Source organism: Kogia breviceps, chromosome 5 (genome assembly GCF_026419965.1).
Source record: "Kogia breviceps isolate mKogBre1 chromosome 5, mKogBre1 haplotype 1, whole genome shotgun sequence".
Taxonomy (NCBI): domain Eukaryota; kingdom Metazoa; phylum Chordata; class Mammalia; order Artiodactyla; family Physeteridae; genus Kogia; species Kogia breviceps.
The window spans coordinates 104,017,387-104,039,289 of NC_081314.1; the positions used below are offsets into that span (position 1 = coordinate 104,017,387).

General features: G+C 36.8%; 1 protein-coding gene across 4 annotated transcripts in view; it reads left to right on the forward strand.

Moving 5' to 3' along the window:
- Positions 1-21,903, forward strand: part of DCBLD2 (discoidin, CUB and LCCL domain containing 2) — an 856,719-nt gene that overhangs the window by 756,222 nt on the left and 78,594 nt on the right. For all 4 annotated transcript variants that reach the window (XM_067034824.1, XM_067034823.1, XM_067034822.1 and 1 more), the window contains one exon: positions 9,303-9,530. In XM_067034824.1, coding sequence (XP_066890925.1) covers positions 9,303-9,530 — 228 coding nt within the window. The remainder of the gene's footprint in view (positions 1-9,302; positions 9,531-21,903) is intronic.

Consider the following 21,903-nt stretch of genomic DNA (forward strand, 5'->3'; position numbering starts at 1 on the left):
TACCAAACCCTCACAATTACCTTGGGAGATGGTTGGTATTATTCCCATGTATAGTTGAAGACATAGAGGTTAAGTGCCAGGATCATCTCAAAAGTTAGCATAGCTAGAATTTAAATCAGAAAGTCTGTCTGATTCCCAAGCCTATGTAGTTTTCTACTGTTACCACTTACCTACCAAGTGCCTACCACTGGCTTGTTTGGGTTTATTATTTTCTAAGTTCAGCAGCATGTGTTAAGAGGCTGGTATGCCCTATTTCTATGTCTGCGGCTACCAAGGTGAACAGAATGCATTGCCTGTCTGTGACAGAGCTTTACAGCTGGTGTGGCAAACCGACATAAGTATGCATAATTAAGCATATTCGGTACAGTAAAGAGACTTTGATGATGGAAAGGGAGAGAAAGACCAGGGCTTTCAGAAAGGTTTCCCAAAAGAGACAACATTGAGTAGGTATTTGCCAGGTGGATATGAGGAGGAAGGACCTTATTCTCGGCAGAGCAGAGTAGCACGTGCAGCGGCGGAGAGAGAGCTTGGAGCATAGAGGGAGTCACCCACAGTTCCAGAGCTGGAGCAGAGAGGTTGTGGGAAGAATCAAGAGATAAGACGGGAAAGGGAGTCCTGTGACAGATTATTATGGACTTTGTATCCTTGCTGAAGAGTTTGAGGTTTTATTTGTATCACGGGTGAAGAACAGTTAAAGGATTTTTAAATAAGGGACCTACGTGTCCCAATCGGTGCCTAAGAAACTGGCAGGAGTGTGGGCAGTGGATTAGAGAGAGCAAAGAAAGGAAGTGGGGAAACCTGTCAGAGAACTATTACAAGGGCCTGCACTCCTTAAGAGGGACAAAATTTAGAGATATTAAGGAAACAAAGCATGAAACTTAATGAGGGGGCTTCACTGGTGGCGCAGTGGTTGAGAGTCCGCCTGCCGATGCAGGGGACGCGGGTTCGTGCCCCGGTCCGGGAAGATCCCACATGCCTCAGAGCGGCTGGGCCCGTGAGCCATGGCCGCTGAGCCTGCGCGTCCGGAGCCTGTGCTGCGAAACGGGAGAGGCCACAACAGTGAGAGGCCCGCGTACCGCAAAAAAAAAAAAAAAAAACCTTAATGAGCAGTTAAATTTGAGAGAGGAAAGGTGATTTAAAAATGCTGGAGTTTTTTCTTTCTGGAATCCTCTTCTCCCTGCTTTCCACCTCCCTCTTCTACCAGTATTCCTGCCTAGTTAACTGTTATTTATCACACACACACACACACACACACACACACACACACACACACACACACACCCTATCATATCCATTACTTCCTTATTACGTCTGTTGTACTATTCTGTGAACTCTGTAAGGACAGGGGCCTTGTCTGTCATTTCTCTTGTTCCTAGCACCTGGTTCAATGCTTGGCACATGGAGGATGTTCCCTGAATGCTTGGGACACGTTGACTTTGAAGTGCTGTGGAATTTCTGAGCAGAGGAGCGCAGTACAGAAGTAGATAACAGGTTTGGGGGTTAGGGGAAAGGCTGGAGACTACGGAGCAGTCTCCCTTTCAGTGGTAGCTGAAGTTGTAGGGTGGGGAGATGGCCCCGGCAGCACAGAGGGCGGGGAAGGAGCTCTGGAGAACAGCAGCATCAGCAGTCAGTAGTTGGAAGATAAGTCAGCTAAGGTGCTGGAGAAGTTGCAATTAGAGAGTCAGAAGAACTAAGATGGGGAAGGAGAGTTTTAAAAAGGAGGGAGGAAAGATAAGGAAGGAAGGAAGATGGGAGGGAGGGATGGGACAGCGATGCCACATGATGTAGAAAGGTCACAAATGATAAAGATGGAAAAGTATTGACTTCTGGCAGCTCAAAAATGGACCGCTTTAGTGAAGAGTACATTGGAGAGGTAGGTTTGCCTTTCCTAGGGCCGCCGTAACAGATTGCCACAAATTTAGATGGCTTCAGACAACAGAAATGTATTGTCTTATAGTTCTGCAGGCTAAAATTCTGAAAGTAGGGTATTGGCAGGGCAATGCTCTCTCTCTGAAGGCTCTAGACCAGGGTCCTTCCTTACCCCTTCCTAGCTTCTGGCAATTGCAATCTTTGGAATCCCTTTGCATCATTCCAGTCTCTGCCTCTGTAGTTATGTGGTATTTTCCCTGTGTCTGTATCCGTGTCTAGATTTTCCTCTTTTTATAAGGACACCAGACATTGGATTAGGGTCTGTCCTAATCCAGTATGGCCTCATTTTAAATTGATCACGTCTGCTAAGACCCTGTTTCCAAATAAGGTTACATTCACAGGTACCAGCAATTAGGAACATATAATTTGGTTGTTGGGATGGGGGTGGTTGGTGGGGGGAGAGTACAGTCCAACCACAACCGTTTGGAAGCTGAATTGCAGTATTTTGAGCCTAGAACGGGAAGCAAAGAAGTAAGACATCGAATGTAGAGAACTGAAAAAAATCTCTCTGTAAAAGAAAAAAATAGAAAGAAAGTGGTAGATATTGGGGAACATTGGCTGGAGAAAGATTTTTTGTGTGGTTTTTTTTTGGTTGTTGCTCTTAGTGTTTTGAAATTTGTTAAAGTGCGGATCCTTCCTAGGCTCCACTGCAGAGCTACTTTCCAGTATATAATTTGCAAAAAAATGCAAAATTATACCTGTCATGCAAATATAAAATTAACACATGTCAAAGATTTTATTCAACTCATTAATTAATGAAGGAACCAGTAAGAAGTTGAAACATGTCCAAAGAATATTTGAGAAACTAGGTGTTTAGATAGGTAGTTTTAGGCTGTGATTGCTACATTGGATGGCTAAAACTGTTTAATGGCCAATAGGGCCATAAACTCTAACATGTGGGATTATTTTTTTTCAACTATACAGAAATTATATGCATCTCTACAAGACCACAATCTACAAGTTTATGTGTAGCCAAGACTGGGAACTTTAATCAATGATAAATAACAAATCCAATTAAGTATTTTGCCCTATAATCCTTGGGCAGCTTTTGGCCTCTATGACATTTTAAAGGATCTGCTGCTCACCTTTATTTTTTTAACCTATTTCCAAGTTTCAGGTAATGTTTCTGACATATTTATTAGAATCTATGGAGACAGAAATGGGGGCCTGAGAACCTTTACGTTAAACAGCCCTTAGGTGGTTCTAACGTTGACTAAATTTTGAAAACCACTGAGTAAGAGAATACTGAGTGATTTTCAGTGCCCATCTGAGATCAGAACCTATTACTCTAATGACAACTATTCCCTGGATTGTGTGATTTTTTTTTTTTTTCCCGGTAGTGCTCAGCTCCTGGGCAAAGAGAGATCATATGATCCAGGGTGGAGGGCTTGCCAGGCAGATCCTCAAGAAGGACATAGTGGCAAGGAAGTGAAGGTACCAGGAAGAGTGTAGTTCACACACTGGACATGAGGTCCAGGCTGGGTAGGGAAAGAAATGAGGCTAGGGCAAGATAGTAGATGGGGAGAAAAGAGAGAAGTTCACAAAAGTGTGCAGTGGGTGTAAGAGGGCAAAAGGGTCAGGAGACTGACCGAAAGAGTGAGACATTAAAGTTGTTGAGATTTCACAGGTGGGAGTAATCTCCGGTAATGGCAAAAACAGTCTAGGTTGTGGTTTCATGAGTTACTGAAGTGAAGTAGAAGTCATTGGGGAGAAGATTAGTGAGAATTACTTTCTCATGATTTACACTTTTCACAGGACATTGTAGTTGAAGCTTTAAAGCTGATATAAATCTTCTAAAGTAATGAGCCATTGTTCTGATACCCTAGCTAGGTTGTGGGCAAACGCACCGGACTTAACATGTGATGAGCGAAAGCCTTTGGTCTTTTATGACCATAATTACCCTCAAACATTTATTGAGCACATTAGTATGGTTAGGCCCTCGCTAGTAGGTGTTTTCTTACAATATCTCTTTAAATTCTTACCCTCTGTGGTTTGAGATGTTAGTATACCCATTTTACAAAACTCAGCTTTAGCATCAGTAAACAACCTTCTCAAGGTCACAGTGAGTGGTAGGTAGGGCATTTAAATTCATCACCTGACTCCAGAACCAATTTGCTTAACCATTATATACTACATAGAGTGTGTGCTTGGTGGGGATTGAAGAGGGTTTATACATCTCACATTCCTTCATGTGATTCAGTTTTGTAAATTATCACACATGCAGAGATGAGTGGGCTTAAAAAAGCTTGAGCTGAGAGCTATTTCTTTTCCTTTAAATTGCCACAGTAACCCTCTTTAGGCTCTCTGCATATCTGTCTTAGGCAGTATTTTAAAAAATGAGTAAATTAAAATAGGACCTTGAATTATCTTTTCGAGATTGTTGTGATGCAACTTTAAAATCTTAAAGTAACAGGACTGGTATAGTACTTTTTAGTCTAAAAATTCACAGTGCTAAATAATAGATTAAAGATCTTCATTGTAGTCAAATGAAATAGGATATCCTTGTTAACGCTTGCAAGTTATTCTTTTGAACACTTTTCTACTTTCTAAATGCCTTTTTTTCAGTTTATTATAAGATCTCACAGATGTGTTACAAGATGTGACAGAAGTGACACTTATTTAGAGGAAGTATACAGTCAAACTCACCTGTTCACAGTGACGAAAATCCTTGAAAGCTTATTGGAAAAGTATAAACCTTTCCTAGTTTCTAAGAATTGTAATGAAAGTTACATTGCTCTACATTTTTGGAATATTTGTGCAAGCTTCCTGCTTTTGTCTTTGTTCTTGTTAAAGAAAGTATTTTTAGAAGTCATAGAGTGTTCATGTTAATAAAATTAAATAATTAAGATAACTTATTTTTAATAGTAATGTGACTAAAATATGGGGTTAGCTGGAGAGTCGCATAAAATCAGCATCATGAACGGGAGAGGCCACAACAGTGAGAGGCCTGCGTACCGCAAAAAAAAAAAAAAAAAATCAGCATCAAGAGCACATATTTATCCAAAAAACATACTTGGTTTGACGTTTAGAAAGCAGCCTAAAATAAGCATGTGTTCTTTGTTGCATTAATTCATTATTATTTAAATTAATGTTCTTTGTGTCTTCTCTAGGGAAAAGTAGTTTAAAAAAATTACTCAGCTATTTTCCTGGAACAGTATCAAAATTTGTATCTGGCTTAACACATCTGACCTGACAGTCTTCAGAGGAAGCGAACACATGTTCTATGAGTAATCCCCTAGATAAATCTGCAGCCAAACAACGGGGCAGTGAGATCAAATTCCAGTGTTTTTTCTCCACTGAAATAAAATTCAAAAATTACATTTACAGGCTTCTACCCCTTATGGTCAGTTATAGTCTGGTGGAGACCATCTGCGGGCGTGGGGGCGGGGAGGAGAAGAAGAAGCTGACAGTGATGGTGGTGATGATGGAGTTGTTCTAAGGAGAAAGAGCTGTCGATGTGGCGTTGTTGGTGAGAGTGAGTGTATGGATTGGTCCTCCAATACCCATTTTGAAAATTATTTTTCCAGTAGTGGTTACACTCTCTTTGTCAATTCTGCCTTGTAAAAATGAGTAATAGTAGGTGGTATTAGCCTGGTCACAGATGATTATTCTTTCCAGTTACAAAGCTAAGCAGAAAATCTGGAGACTCTTACTTCCTGACCCTATTACCATCCTTTTTCAAACCCCATTGTTAAATGAGGGCCTCTGACCAAGAAAAATATTTGAGGGCTGTAGACTAATAAGAAGGACCTTTTTTGGGCTTCCCTGGTGGCGCAGTGGTTGAGAATCCGCCTGCCGATGTAGGAGACACGGGTTCGTGCCCTGGTCCGGGAAGATCCCACATGCCGCGGAGCAACTAAGCCCGTGAGCCATGGCCGCTAGGCCTGCGCGTCCGGAGCCTGTGCTCCGCAACGGGAGAGGCCACAACAGTGAGAGGCCCGCATACCGCAAAAAAAAAAAAAAAAAAGAAGGACCTTTTTTTCCTTTAACTTAAAGAAAAATAAAGCATTCTGTTTACTTCTTTGACCTTGTGGGGAAAACTGTTCCCTGGGTTGTACCCTCAGCAAGTAGAACAGCATTACCCTTTGAGCCAAAGGGAAAAGAACTAACCCAGATCTTCTGTTGGAGATGTCCTAGCCTTTGCTCTACGTCAGCCTGTCTCAACCTCCACACTATTTGACTTTTAGGATCCATCACCCTTTACCCTGGGGAGCTGTGGTGTGCATCTTAAGATACTTTAGCAGCATTCCTGGCCTCTACCCACTAGATGCCTGTAGCATCCGCACACCCCAGAATTGTTCCAGTGTCCTCCACCCACATTTGAGAACCCCTGCTCTCAGTGTATTAGGTGATTTGTTGATAATATTTTTCAGATTTTAGTGTTGCTTTTAAATATTTTGTCCTATTTTAAGTATTTTGGTATAGAATAGGCTTCGCTTTTAAGAACTGTAAAAATAAAGCAGAAGCACATGTTCTAATTTGGGGGTAAAAGTGAGGACAAGGTCTTTTTCTGATTTGAGAATTCAACATTGTCACCTTTGGATGCCTAGTACAGTGTTGTTCATTGCACAGGTGGGGACCCTTTAGTGGGTCAGGAAGATATATTTAAGACACTATTGAGTCAAGGTGTAAAATACATTTCTTACTTTGGAATAACAGAGAAAAACATTTGAAAACTGCTGGCCTAGTGTCCCTTTCCAACTGGAATATTCGAAACATATACTTCATAGCAGTAGGTATTTGGCCAGGCCAGCTAAGCTATTTATCTAGTCAGGTTACACTTATCAAATAGTCTTGGAAATATGGAACATTCAAATTTGTGCATTGCAGTAGATTTGAGACTTTCTTTTAACTTCAGTTTCTGGTGCGTATCATCTTGTTTGCGAGAGGAGGAAACTCTGAACTCCATCACATATTTTAGAACATTCTTGGCACGTTACTTGTGGACTGTTCATGCCCTCCCCCTACACAAGATGCTGAAAAAAGACAGCTCCATTTTAATTGTTTTCTTCATCACCATGCATGCAAAAGTCCTGTTTTTCATCAGTTAGTATTTATTGTGATAACTTTTGTAGGAACTATGCTGTATGGAGGAAAGGGCAGAAAACATTTTGTGCATTTATTGAGAATCAAACATAAATATGAGTATAAAGACATTTAAGAATTGCTCCTAACACTCTGCTTGTAGTCTTTTTGTAAAATTCATTTTAACATGACAACTTTAAGTTAAATAATAGCCTGTGGGGAATACATTAAATGCGACAATCTGCCATTACTAAGTCCTGACTTCAGCTGTTAATAGCAAAATTCTTGGCTTTCTGAAATCCATCAACACTTCTAATCACTTAAGAAGCTGCCTTAGTTTCATACTTACTAAAGAAAATACATTTATAGTTTGAGTTACTTCATTTATTCAGGGCTACTTTTTAAAGATTGACACTTCCAGAAAGCTCATTTTCATCTTTCCAGTAGTAAGAGAACATTTTTGACTAGTTTCATATTTTTAGAAGATCTGTCTTAGGATGGTTGTCTTTTTCTCTAAGGAAAAATGTTAATGATTATTCAAAAGTTATTTATATTACAACTCATTTATTTCCACAAGGGAGGTTTTTATATCCTTATGTTTTTAATTTAGATAATATCCAATAGAGATATTCAAGGTATTTTCCTGGTAGTTTCAGGGGAAATTTGTGGTTATTTTTTTTTTCCTCTGAGTTGTATAACATTCTAAGTTTTATATTTGCAAAAGATCAGTGGCTGTGTCACACAAAAACTCACAGGTTTATTTAATGGTGCCTTTATGTATTATGATACTATTGAACTGCTATGCCTAGTTCTTGTGTGTGGAGTGAAGGCAAGTGTAGAAGATAGCTGAAGTTTAAAGTTGGTTAAAAGCTAAGCTTTATGTGAGAGAGATTTGTTTAAGAAGCCAGATTGCTGGTTGACCTGTGAAAGCAGACTAAGTAACAGTACTAGTGTGGATTTGGCAATAAAATTTCTTTATCAGCAAAAGATATGAAGTATTGTCATCAGAATCTAGGTACAGAGTTGTTGTTCCTTCCTTAAAGCTAGTTTTGAGACTAGTTTGAGATAACTTTTTCATAGGTTAAATGTACAGTTTCCTTACTCATTCAATTAATAAACATTTATTTTGCAACTACTACTTGTGGATACTATATTCTTATTCATAGGCTTTTAAAGCTTTCATCTGTTCTAGTGAATGACATCAGCACTACATTGTTCTTAAAAATAAAAAATTAATATAAAATTATGTTACAACCATCTGTATCCATATTGAGGTTAAAACTCAGAAGTGTCACTTCTAATATAGTTTTCTTTGTTTTAAGTTCTGAAGTTTTACAAAAGGTGATTATAAACAGCTCTTTTGAAAGAGAAAATACTATTATTTTGAAAGGATGTATTCATTTTCCTATTTAAAAGACATTCATTGGAATCCCATCGTTAGGAACGCTAAGCGGTGCAATTGGAGCAGCAGCTAAAACTTCTTAATCAGTATTAACGCCTCCTTCCAGGTGCTCAGTAAAATAACAAATTTTATGATAAAGGGAAGAATGCAGATATTTTATTTTTACAAACAATGTGTTAACTGTTTCCATATTCAGTTGCTGAAGAAATTTCTGGAGCAAATAATGCTGCTACCAAGATATGAAGGTCATTTTACTAATCTTTAATAAGTCTAATAAACTGTTTTTTTGTCATCATTCTATAGGGGAAAATGAGGCTTTTGGGGAGGGACTACTGAAAAGTCAAATTTCAGTAGAACATAAAATTAAACTATGAAATATTGCTTTAATGCCTTCAAGAAGGAATGCCTTGCATCGTGTAATATGGTCAGAAATCTGCATAATCTTTAGTATAGTTTAAGTGTTTTTAGAAATCATTCGACTTCTCAGGGATTTTTGAAGGGGTTTGTGCTATTTGTAACTAAATAGATGACGCTTATCATATACATTTATTTTTATAGTTGACATTAACTTTGAACAATTACTATGAATTGATACTCTTTTAAAGACTGGATTTATTATGACATATATATATAATTATTGCTAAGTTATGTTTACTTCTATTTATTTTGATTGGAAAGTTCTTTGAACTCATAAATTATAAAGGTAATCATTGATTATTTTGACCTAACCTGGCTTCTCCTGGCTCCTGTGAGTAGACCTACTAAGAACTATGTTATCTGTTTTATCTTGTGTAAGGAAGGTATTGGTGGTACAGAATATCTGATTTCATACGTATTTTAAAATCTTCACAAAAAATCCTGATTATTTGTAAAAATCCTGATTATTTGTAGTGTAAGTTAAAGATGTAAAGAATAAATTATTGTCCTTTTAACTTTTTTTTTTAAGGTGATGGATGTGGACATACTGTACTAGGCCCTGAAAGTGGAACCCTGACGTCCATAAACTACCCACAGACCTATCCTAACAGCACTGTTTGCGAATGGGAGATCCGTGTAAAGATGGGAGAGCGAGTGCGCATCAAATTTGGTGACTTTGACATTGAAGATTCTGATTCTTGTCACTTTAATTACTTGAGAATTTATAATGGAATTGGAGTTAGCAGAACCGAAATAGGTAGGAAATTTTCAATACATCATTGCCCCAAGTTTTAAAACTGAAACAGTGTTTGATACTTAACATTGAATAACTATGCTGTATAGGATATGTGGGAAATTATTGAAATGTGTGGAAATCTCAAATGTGAATCTTCTTTTGGGAAGAGAAGATTCTTATCTGTTTATTCACTTTTCTAATAAGCCTGTGTTGGTACCTTTGCAACAAGATGCCACTGTACTGCTTCTGAGGAGGAGGAAGTTAATTGTCTTTTTTTGTTCATTTTGTTTTCTCTGATCACTTTATTTGCAGTTAAAGAATGTAAGTATAATTCATGCTTAGGAGTCAGTATATCGTGGTAATTAAGAACATGGATTTTGGATCCAAACTTCCTGATATTAAATACTTCTGCTATTAGCTTGCTGTGTGACCTCAGGCGAGTTACCTGATCTCTGTTTCCTCACTTGTAAAATAGGGCATGAACTAGTACATGTAAAGTGCTTAGAACTGTACCTGACATATAATATATGCTTAGTAAATATTAGCTGCTGTTGTCTTTATTCTTAGCTAAGAGCAGCTGGTTCTCAATTATGGCTGCATATTAGAATCACTTGGGAAAACTTTTAAATAATACTATATACCTGGTCCCCATTCTAGAGCAGTTGAATCAGAATTGATTCGGTGGGACCCACACCTCAGTATTTTTAAAGCTTCCCAGGAGAATATACTTCGAGGTTAAGTTGAGAACCTTTGGCTTAGAGATCAGCACCTTTCTCTGAAGCCGGAAACGTAGCAAAATTTGTAAGGCTGTCTTGGTGAAATAACATTATAACATAAAGAACTCTAAAATTCTCTGTGAGTTTTTTTGGAAAGACTTATTGATACAGGTGTGTAAAATGTCTTTCAGAACTATAATTGGAGCCCACTATCTTGTTCTTTAAGCATCATGTTCATCTTCTGGCCTCCTCTCCATCTCTAGTCTAACCCTTCATCTCTTCTCCACTTTTTGGCCTCTTATCTGTGAGAGGAACAATTCCTGGCCTGCTTCCCTGGCTGCTGATTGATAACCTCTGTTGTCTGCCAATCAACTCTTGATTAACCTGGGTGCTTGATCACCATGTGCATATTGCCACGAATATATGGTCTTGGATAAGCTTTTAGAAACTCGAATCGCCTGAGGATCTAGAAAACACTATTACTATAATACTGATAGAAGACAGTTGCATATTAAGTGCCTCCTGAGGAGATGCAGTAGGGAGTAAATGGTACCACCTCAGCAGTCTTGAAACAATAATGAAAAAAGGTGAAACACAATCTGATCATGCCCCTAGCAGTTTAAAGGAAATAAAGGAGCTAGAGAAGCACACTTTATCAACCATAAAGACTCCTTTTTAAAAAACTGCCACTTATATGTAAAGGGGAGGAGGTCGAGGGAACTCTCATTCATTTAGAGATACATCTTCCAAAAGTAGTGTGTGGACCTTGTGACCTTGTCTAGGTCTTGATTCAAACTAACTGAGAGAGGACATTTTTTGAGAAAAGCAGAATCTCAAATTCTGTGGTAATGTTATATTTGTGTATTCAATATCTGATTTGTTAGAGACATTATGAAGTTCAAACAAAACATCTCTGATTTGTTTTTAAATATTTCAGAGAAAAAATGGTAGGAAGAGGGCAGGTGAAACCAGAATGGCACACGGGTGAAGCTGAGCCATGGGCATATGGGAGTACATCTCTCTACTTTGATGTAATTTTGAAAATTTCCATATTGAAAGTGCTTTTTGTTAAAAAAGAAAACCATAGGATTATGCATTTGGACAATAAGTAGTGTCATGTTGCTAGGCAGGAAGAGTGACATGGGAAAAAAATTGAGCAGAGGTTTTAAATCACTCACTGGGTTCTCATCACAGCTCCAGGACTTACTTGCTGAGAATTCTTTCTACCAGTCATCAGCCCAGACTTCAAAGTCAGCATCAGTACTGTAGGAAGATTAAATGAAATAATATTTTGCAGTGCTTGGGGTGTGTAGTAGGTGTCCACTACTCGGCTCTCCCTTATTTCCATTGGTTTTGTTTTTCCTTATTCTTTCTTCATACAGGTGAATGGAAAGCTGTAGAAAGGTCAAGGGGACCGAGTGATGATGGTTCCTGTTGGGCTTTAGTTCTGCTCCCCCCCCCCATCACCACCTACCATATAACCACTGGTCCTCCATTTGGGGAGCAGTTTGTGGTTGGTGGTAGAAAAGTAACTTTCCTGACATCGCAGAGAAATAAAGGTCATTCAAGAATAACTGTGCTGGTTAAAGTAGATATGCCAGGAATTACAGAATAGAAACAAATACATGTGGGTATCAAGATTCCAGTGATTATGGTAAAGAATCCTCTTTTTCCTATATTGTCTTTTCTCAGGGTCCCTTCTGAACAGAGGCAGGTTCAAATGAGCTGCATTTTCCTATAAAAATGTTTCCTATTTTGGTATAAAGCTTAGATTTTTGGTTTTTTTCTCTATAGGTGTTAATTTTAGGGACTTTTCTCCCCTGAGAGATGGTGTTTTGGAATAATCAAGAAAAGAAAATGAAAGGAAGAATGGTTTCTCAAGGAATCACTTTTTAAATCATAAATTCATTAGAATGTGTTTTAACTGATAAAGCACTTTTGGACAGTTATTTTCTGTTTTTTTTGGAATGGGCAATGTGTAATATTATTTAAATATATGAGTTTATTATGATTTTATATAACAACTTTCTAAATAGCTAGACTGTCCAGAAATCTTTGTGAAATTAGTGTAGTGGTACTCATTTCACTGACAAACAGGATGTGTTTAATGATAGAGTTAAGATTGGCTCTCTAGGTCTGTCCCTTTTTTAGGCAGATTGTATTAGAATGAGAAAATTCCATTGTGTCTTGAATTTTACTTTTCCATTTTGATTATTCTTTAATCCCTCGTGTCTGAGACATAGTGGTTGCTCTGTAAAGATGAAAATTAAAGTAAAATCATTCATTATTAATCTTAACTTTTTTCTGTACATATATAAATATATATCTCCAAACTATTTTGCAACTTTTTTTCTCTTTTAATATTTAGACATTTTTTTCATATTGGTCCATAGCCATCTGCGAGCATCATTTCCCCGATGGATATTGTTGATAACTAGTCCAAAAATGAAATTTAGGGCTTCCTTGGTGGCGCAGTGGTTGACAGTCCTCCTGCCGATGCAGGGGACACGGGTTTGTGCCCCGTTGCGGGAGCATCCCACATGCCGCGGAGCGGCTGGGCCCGTGGGCCATGGCCGCTGAGCCTGCGCGTCTGGAGCCTGTGCTCCACAACGGGAGAGGCAGCAACAGTGAGAGGCCCGCGTACCGCATTAAAAAAAAAAAAAAAAGAAATTTAAAACCATATTAAAAAGAAAAATCTTTGCTTATATGTAACCTTTCCCCACTCTATTGTATATATTTTCTTCCTAGATTTTGCTTAAAATTTCCATTTTAAATGAACTTTTTGGGGGATGAGGGATATTGTGGATGGATCTCTAAAAGAGAAGCTAAATATTTTAAAACCTAGTAGCTATTAAAGGAAAATGCATTCTGTAGAAGAAATGTGAATGTGTGTCTGTGTGTTCAAAGTTATATTTAAAGGTGTACACATTCTGCCTTATACCTTCATCAAAGTACCTTTTAAAGTTGTCTCTTAAATCTTCAGATGACATTTACAAAGAGGGAAACTGAGGTCCTCAGGGCTTCATCTGGTAAATGATTCCATGTCCCTTGTGTTTTCAGAAAAGTTTCTCTTTCTGTATTGTTTTGTCCCCTTTCTCTCTAATATGCTTAGGTCTTCCTAGTTTAAGAGAAATATAAATTTTCTTTCTCTTTACCACCAAACCTCTTGAAAAAGCTATACTGATGATAATATTAGGTATTTAATGATGATAATGATTGCTAATATTTTTTGAATTCCTATTCTGTAGAGGCTCAGGCTAATAGTGAAAATAACTACCATGCCTGCAGTGCTTGCTATGTACTATTCAAATCACTTTTATCAATTAACTTATTTAGTCCTCACAAGAACCCTTGAGATAGATACTTTTATCACCCTCATTTATTACTGATGAGAGAACTGAGGCACAGAGAGGTTGAATAACTTCCCCAAGGTCACACAGCTAGCAAATTGCTAAGTGGGATTCAAACCTAAGCAGTCTGGCTCCAGAATTGGTCTCTTTTACTGTAAGCCCTTGACACACTTGATACCATTGAATCCTACAAGAATCCTGTACATTATTCCCATAAAACAGATAAATAGAAGATCAGAGAAGGTAAGCAACTTGGCCAAAGTCATATAAGCAGAATTGGAACTTGAACTAAGGTCTGGCTAATAGCAAAGTCCATAATCTCAACCACTATATAGGCTATAGAGTAATAGATACCAGCTGTTACTCCTTAATCTTTTACTACATGGTCTCCTTACTGCAAACTGTTGAAACTAGCAACTTTTTAATAAACATTAACTTTTTCCTTTTAGCTACTTATTTTGACATAATTTTCTTTTTTTTTTCTTTTTTTGGCCACATGACTGCTTGCAGGATCTCGGTTCCCTGACCAGGGATTGAACCCGGGCCATGGCAGTGAAAGCCCAGAATCCTGACCTCTAGGCCACCAGGGAATTGCCTATTTTGACATAATTTTAGACTTAATAGAGAAGTTGCAAAAATGGGATAATTTCCATAAACATTTCACCCAGATTTTCCAAATGTTACCATTTTACCACATTTGCCTTATCCCTTCCCACCACAAACATACACTCTTTTTCTAAACTGAGAGTACTTTCGAGCGTGATGTTCCTTTACCCCTGTATATTGTGTTTATTTCCTAAAAACTAGAACTTTCTCTTTACATGACCACAAAACAGTTATACAGTTACCACAATTAAGGAAATTAACATTGATGTAGGACTGAGCTACAGGAGCTGATCAAATTTCTCCAGTTGTACAAATAATGTCCTTTATAGCAAAAGAAATTCTCAGATTATGTACTGCATTCAGTAGTCACATCTTCTTAGTCTCTATTACTTTGGAGATGAAAGGAGCAGACAGTTCCTTGGTCACTCCTTGTGTTTTGTTACGTTGACATTTTTGAAATAGATAGGCCAGTTATTTTGTAGGATATTTCTTAATTTGGATTGTCTGATGTTTCCTCATGATTAGATTCAGGTTACAGACTTTTGCAGGAATGCCACAGATGTGTTGTTCTTAGTACTTCCAATCAGGAGGCTCACAATTTTGATTTGTCTCATTATTGGTGATGTTAACTTTGATCTATTGGCTAAGGTGATATCTCCCAGATTTCTACACTGTAGCTATCTTCCCCTCACCATCAATATGCATATCGTGGGGAGACTCTTTGAAATGATGTAAATACTCTGTTACTTACTAAACTTGCACCCACTAGTTTTGGCATCCATTAATGATTCTTTTCTGAATCAGTTGTTATTATGATAATTGTCAACGGTGGTTTTCTTATGTCATCATTCCTTTTATGTTGATTAGGTTTTTCTTCCCTACTGAAAAAATGAGCTTTTCCTTCTCTCCTATTTATTTGTTTGTACCAGTGTGGACTCATGGATTCTTGTGCTAGTCCATTGTTTATCATCCTTTACTATCATTTATTTTGATTCTCAAATTGTCCCAAATTTCCATTGAGAGCCTCTTCAGACTAGCTCCTGTCTCCTTTTGTGATGTCCTCATCATTTTTTAAGTACTTCCTTCTGGTTTGGCACAGGATATTCTAGATTTGTCTTGTACTTGTCCTGTCTCAACCCTGAAATCATCCATTTCTTCAAGGAATCCTGTTTCTTTTTAGTGGAAAATGGTATTAGAAATCAATATCTAGTCTGTAACTTCAGGCCAGTTGGCTGCCGTGCCCTATCAGCAGATAGATTTAGTAGATAAATATATGTAAATATATACTTATGTATATACAGGTACACACACTGTATCTTTTTATATTTATCTACCGATATTTATTAAAAAGCTTGAGTTCAGGGCTTCCCTGGTAGCGCAGTGGTTGAGAATCTGCCTGCTAATGCAGGGGACACGGGTTTGAGCCCTGGTCTGGGAGGATCCCACATGCCGCAGAGCAACTAGGCCCGTGAACCACAACTACTGAGCCTGCGCGTCTGGAGCCTGTGCTCTGCGACAAGAGAGGCCGCGATAGTGAGAGGCCCGCACACCGCAATGAAGAGTGGCCCCCGCTTGCCACAACTAGAGAAAGCCCTCGCACAGAAACGAAGACCCAACACAGCAAAAATTAATTAATTAATTAATAATTTTTTTTAAAAGCATGAGTTCATACTGATACCTTTAATCTTAATCCCACTTCACTGGGTTCATTCTGTTCCTTCACTTTTCATACTGGTAATCACTTCTCTGACAGTGAGGTATCTAGCTTCTGTTGTCTACAGTATATGTACTTAGTTAACTTATTTGTTTAGTGCTATAATACACAGAAAATAGTTTCAGAATTACTAATCCATGCTTCTAAATCAAAGAAGCCGGCTACCTAGAATCCATACTTGCTTAGTCTTAACCTGAGGACCTTTAATCTAAATACTGTGTTCAGTATTGCCTGGGCTAGATTTCCCCCACCACCTCCTGCCCTCCAGTGTGGTTATGTTATTATCCATTTGTAGTATGGTTTGGCTCATTGACTTCTGTTCATATTCCATTGTAGGCTTTTTTCTGTAGTTAGTGTTCTTTTTCTTTTGTTGAGAATGTGAAACATTTACATGGTTCTCAAAGTTCGAACTGTACAAAAAGATATACTTAGATGAGTGACAGTCCTTCCTACTTCACTCCATATTTTCTGTCCTTTCCACCCCATCTCCACCCACCCCCTGTAGCTAACCAGTTGTATTAGTCTTTGTTTTATCTTTTCTACTTCCTTTTTTATACAAATGATATATTTAGATTTTATTTCCCCTTCTTATAAAAAACCCCTAATATACTATTGATATTCTTTCCTACTTTGTTTTTTCTCCTACTTAACAATGTATCCTGGAAATCATTCCACATCAGTTCATAGAGATAGTCCTTATTCTTTTTACAGCCACAGAGAACTCCATAGTGTGAATGTACTGTGGTTTAACCACTCATTTATATCTGGATATATAGATTGCTTCTGGTATTCTATGGTTACAAACAGTGCTGCAATAGATAACTTAATGCATATGTGTTTTTGTATTCTTGGAGGTGTACCTTCAGAGTAAGTTCCTGAAGTGTAATTATTGGTTCAAAAGGTAAGTGTATACATAGATTTGTTAGCTATTGCCAAATTCCCCTCTACAAGGATTGTGCCAATTTACATTTCCACCAGCAGTGCATAAAAATGCCTGCTTTTCCACAGCCTTGCCAACAGAGTGTGTTGTCATGCTTGGTAAGTTTTGCCCACTGATAGGTGAGACATGATATGCCAGTATGGTTGTAATTTGCATTTCTCTTACTATGAGGAAGGTTGGACCTTTTATTTATTTTTTAAAATTTTTACTGAAGTATAGTTGATTTACAATGTTGTGTTTAGGGCTTCCCTGGTGGCGCAGTGGTTGAGAGTCCGCCTGCCGATATAGGAGACACGGGTTCGTGCCCTGGTCAGGGAAGATCCCACATGCCGCGGAGCGACTAAGCCCGTGAGCCATGGCCGCTGGGCCTGCGCGTCCGGAGCCTGTGCTCCGCAACGGGAGAGGCCACAGCAGTGAGAGGCCCACATACCGCAAAAGAAAAAAAACAAACAAAAAAAAAACAAGAGGGCTTCCCTGGTGGCGCAGTGGTTGAGAGTCCGCCTGCCGATGCAGGGGACACGGGTTCGTGCCCCGGTCCGGGAAGATCCCACATGCCGCGGAGCGGCTGGTCCCGTGAGCCATGGCCGCGGAGCCTGTGCTCCGCAACGGGAGAGGCCACTACAGTGAGAGGCCCGTATACCACAAAAAAAAAAAAAAAAAAAAAAAAAAAGACAATGTTGTGTTTAATTTCTGCTGTACAGCAATGTGACTCAGTTATACATATATATTCTTTTTCATGTTCTTTGCCATTATGGTTTATCAGAGGATATTGAATATAGTTCCCTGTGCTGTACAATAGGACCTTGTTGTTTATCCATCCTGAACCTTTTATTTATATGTTGAAGGTCCATTTAAAAAAAAAAAAAAAAACATTGTTTGCCCACTCTTTCAGTTTTTTTGGTCTTTCTCTTAGGTATTAGGAATTCTTTTATCTTTTAGTGATATTAGCCTCTATGTGATATATGATGCAAACAGTTTCTCCTAGTTTGTCAGTTGTCTTTTGACTTTGTTTATGAAGCTTATTTATAGTGGGGTTTTTTGCCATGTAAAATTTTTTAAATGTAGTAAATTCATTAGTCTTTTGCATCTGGATTCTGAGTCATATTTGGAAAGCCTCTCCCTATATCCCTGTTAAATGTAAATTTACCCGTGTTTTCTTTTGGTACATTTATGTGGTTTCTTTTTTTATATTTAGATCCCTGGTCCACTTGGAGATATTCTCTTTTATGGTATGAAGTGTAGATCTAATTGTATTTTTTCTAGATGACTAACCACTTGTTCTAGCACCAGGCATTTAAAAGTCTGCCTTTGCCCCAGTGGTTTGAAATACTGCCTTTATCATATACTCAAATTCTGTATGTACTTGGAATCTGTTTCTGGACTTCTGTTGTGTTCCACTTGTCTATTTAGTCATATACCAGAACCTCAGAGTTTTAATTATAGAGGCTTGATAGTATGTCTTAATGTCTGATCTGGGTAGTCTCCCATTATAGATATTCACTTCTGGCATTTTCCTGGCTATTCTTGCCTGTTAACTTATCTGTCAACTGTTCAACTTCATAAAAATGGTTGTTGGTATTTTTTTATTGGGATTATGTTGTTTGTAAATTGTCTTTATGATGTTGAGTCATCCTGTTTAAGAATAAGAGCTGCTTTTTTTCCATTGTTCAAATCTAATTTTGTTGTCTTTCAGGAGTGTTTTAAACTTTTTCTCATGTAGGTTTTACATTTTCTTTGCTAAAATTATTCCTAAATATTTTATCTTCTTTGTTGCTGTTGTAAGTGGAGGTTTTTTTGTTTTGTTTTATTTTGCCATTATGTCCTCTAGTTTCTAATTATATAAAGACTGTTTATTTCTATATGTTGATTTTATATCCTGCCACTTTACTGAGTTTTTTTTTTATTTTATTGTTTCAGTTAGTTTTATCACTCACTTTCTAGGGATTTCTGGGTACACAATCACATCTGCGAATAGAGTTTTACTACTTCTTTTCCAATTCTTATGCCTATGATTGATTTATCTTATCTAATTACATTGGCTAATACCACAAATCAATATCATGTTAAACAGTAGTGGAGATGGTGGGCATCTTTTCCTCATTCCTGGTCTTAGTGGAAATGTTAAGTGTCTTAGTCAGCTTAGACTGCCATAACAAAATACCACAGACCAGATGGCTTCAACAAGAGAAATTTATTCTTGGTTTCTGGAGGCTAGAGGTCCCAGAGGAGAGAGAGAGAGGAAGAGCCTTATTCTCTCATGTCTCTTCTTATAAGGACACTAGTCTTATCATATTAGGACCCTACTCTTAAGTCCTCATTTAACCTTAACTACCTCCATAAAGGCCTTGTCTCTAAACACAGTCACACTAGGGGTTGAGACTTTAATGTATGAATTTGGAGGAATACATTCAGTTCATAACAGGAAAGATCCCTTGATTTCTGTTTTCTTGAGTGCTTTTCATTAAGAAAGAGTGTTGAATTTTATTGGAAAGCTTTTTTTTTAACCTTTATGAAGATGATTATATAATTTTCTCCTTAGAATCTTTTAGTACATGTGTTACATTAATGGATTCGTTAATATTGAGCCGACTTTGTATTCCTGAAATATAAATATCACTTGCTTATGATGTGTCATTCTTTTAATATGGTATTGGATTCTGTTTCCTAATATTCTGTTTAGTATTTTTACATAAATATTGATAAGTGATAATTAATGCACAGTTTATTTTGCATTGTCTTTATCAGGTTTACGTATTGATGTTACATGTTAAATAAAAAGTTTTCCTCCTTTTCACTTATCTGGAAAAATTTAGAGAGCATAACAAGCTAGTTTTTGAAGGTTTCACTCTGAAACCATCTGGACCTGGTGCTTTTTTGGTAGGGTAGGTCCTTAATAGCTTTCGTTAAAGGAGAATGATCTGTTTCAATATTCTGTCTCTAAGGAGTTCAGTTTTAGTAAACTATTTGCCAGGCAAGTTACCAGTTTCACCTAGGTCTTCAAATTTATTTGTAGCAGTGTCTACAAAATAGATTCTTATGATTTTTTTCCTAATGGTTATTTCAGTGTTTTTTCACTGGGTATTTATTTCCCCCCTATCATTTCTTGTTTTGTATATTTGTGCTTTTGCTCTTTTTTTTTTTTTTTTTTTTAACCACTTTGATTGTTAGCTAGTGGTTTGCCTGTTTTGTTGATATTTTTCAAAAAATAGATTTTGATCTATTAATTATAGTTAGATCTGTTCTTTTTCTGTTTTCTGCCTTACTATTCTCTGTTTCTAGTTCCATTATTATTTCATTTTCTTCTATTATTTTCCTCATTATGCTTGCTTTTGGCTTATTTAGTTATTTCTTCCTAGCTTTTAACCAGGAATTTAATTTATATTTATTCTTTCATTTTTATTGATAAAATTATCTAAAGCTGTGGATTTTACTTTGGTCACGTATTTAAGACTGTTATACCACAGATTGATTTATAATATTATTATTTTTTAGGAATTCTTTAATTGTGTTTTGTATTTCCCTTTTAACTACTAATAATTTTAATTGTTTATTATTGGATAAATAACAGATAAATAGATTTATTTCATTTGGTGGTACCCTTTGTTACTGTTAATAATTTTTAGTTTTATTGCATTGTAGTTGGAAAACATTGTAATATTTCTACTTTATGGAACTTGCTTATACTTTATGTATAACCTAAGATATAATCTTTTTTGTGAATGTCCCATGTATGCTTGAGAGGAAGGTTTATTCTGTAATATTAAGATGTAAAGTTTAATATGTATCCAAAATATCTATCTTATTATGCTGTTTAGGTTTTCTATATCCTTATTTTTATCCACTTGATCTCTTATTAGTGTATCTTTTTTCTTTTTTTCTTTCTGTATTTTGGGTTCTTGCTTTTATAAAGATGATTGCTGTGTTATTGCATAGCTATTCATAATTATAATGCCTTCATTTTAAATTGTGAGTTCTAGCATTAAAAAGTTTCTCCTTTGTCATATTTAGTTCTTTTTAGTTTGCATTCTTCTGTGTCTGACATCAGTATCACATACACACTGTCCTCCTTATCTCTTATTATATTCATTTGCTTGGTATACCTGTCTTTGCTCATTCCTTTATTTTTAGCCTTGCTGAATCATTTTGTTTTGGGTGTGTTTCTTATATATAACATATTTGGAGGTCTCATTTTGTGAACTAAATTGAAAAAAATTTTTTAAATAACTGAGTTTAGCCCATTTGCATCTGTTTGTAAAACTGAAAGCTTTTTTGTCTTAACTCTATCATATTATTTTAAGTTATAATCATGTATATTATATTTGCTGTGTTTATTTCTTTACGTTGTTTTCTTTCCTTCTATACTTAATCTTCTTTTGGAGTTTAATAAGTTTTGTAGTTTAAGTGTTAACCTTCTAATTTTACTTTCTTAAATACCTCTAATCCCCTCTTGTCTTCATCTTTTACTATCTGATTTGTCTATTTTTAATGGTGTCTTTTAATTCCTACCAATTGCCTATAACTCCTATCTATTATTCATATAACATTCAGTGAACTATTCTACTTTCCTCTTTTCCTCTCCCTTCTTTCCCCATTTTTACTCTGACAGAACATAAATTCATAACATATAGCCTATATAATATAATATCTTATTCTTCAACCTATCTCTACCTTTTCTCGATCAGTGTTTAAACATATTAAATGTTCACTGCCAGTCTTTTTGCTTAAGTTCTCCCAGTTATATCTTGAATGGATGAAGTTCATCTTTGAATAGATTGATTCCTTAAGAAAGGCTTATGGGTACAGAGTATCTTGCATGTTTAAAACTGCTTAATTTAAAATTTTTTCTTACCTTGAGAGCTTGATTTGATATATAAGTTCTTGGTTCATGTGTTCATTCTTTGAGTTAAAAAAAAAATCCTCTTCTATTATTGCCTGGCTTTTTATATTGTTTTTTGAGAGGTTTGACACTAGTTGAATTCTCTTGCCTTTATAAGGCATTTGATCTTCGTATCAAGGCTGTAAAGATTCCTTATTTATCTTTAAAGTCAAATAGTTTTACAAGGATATG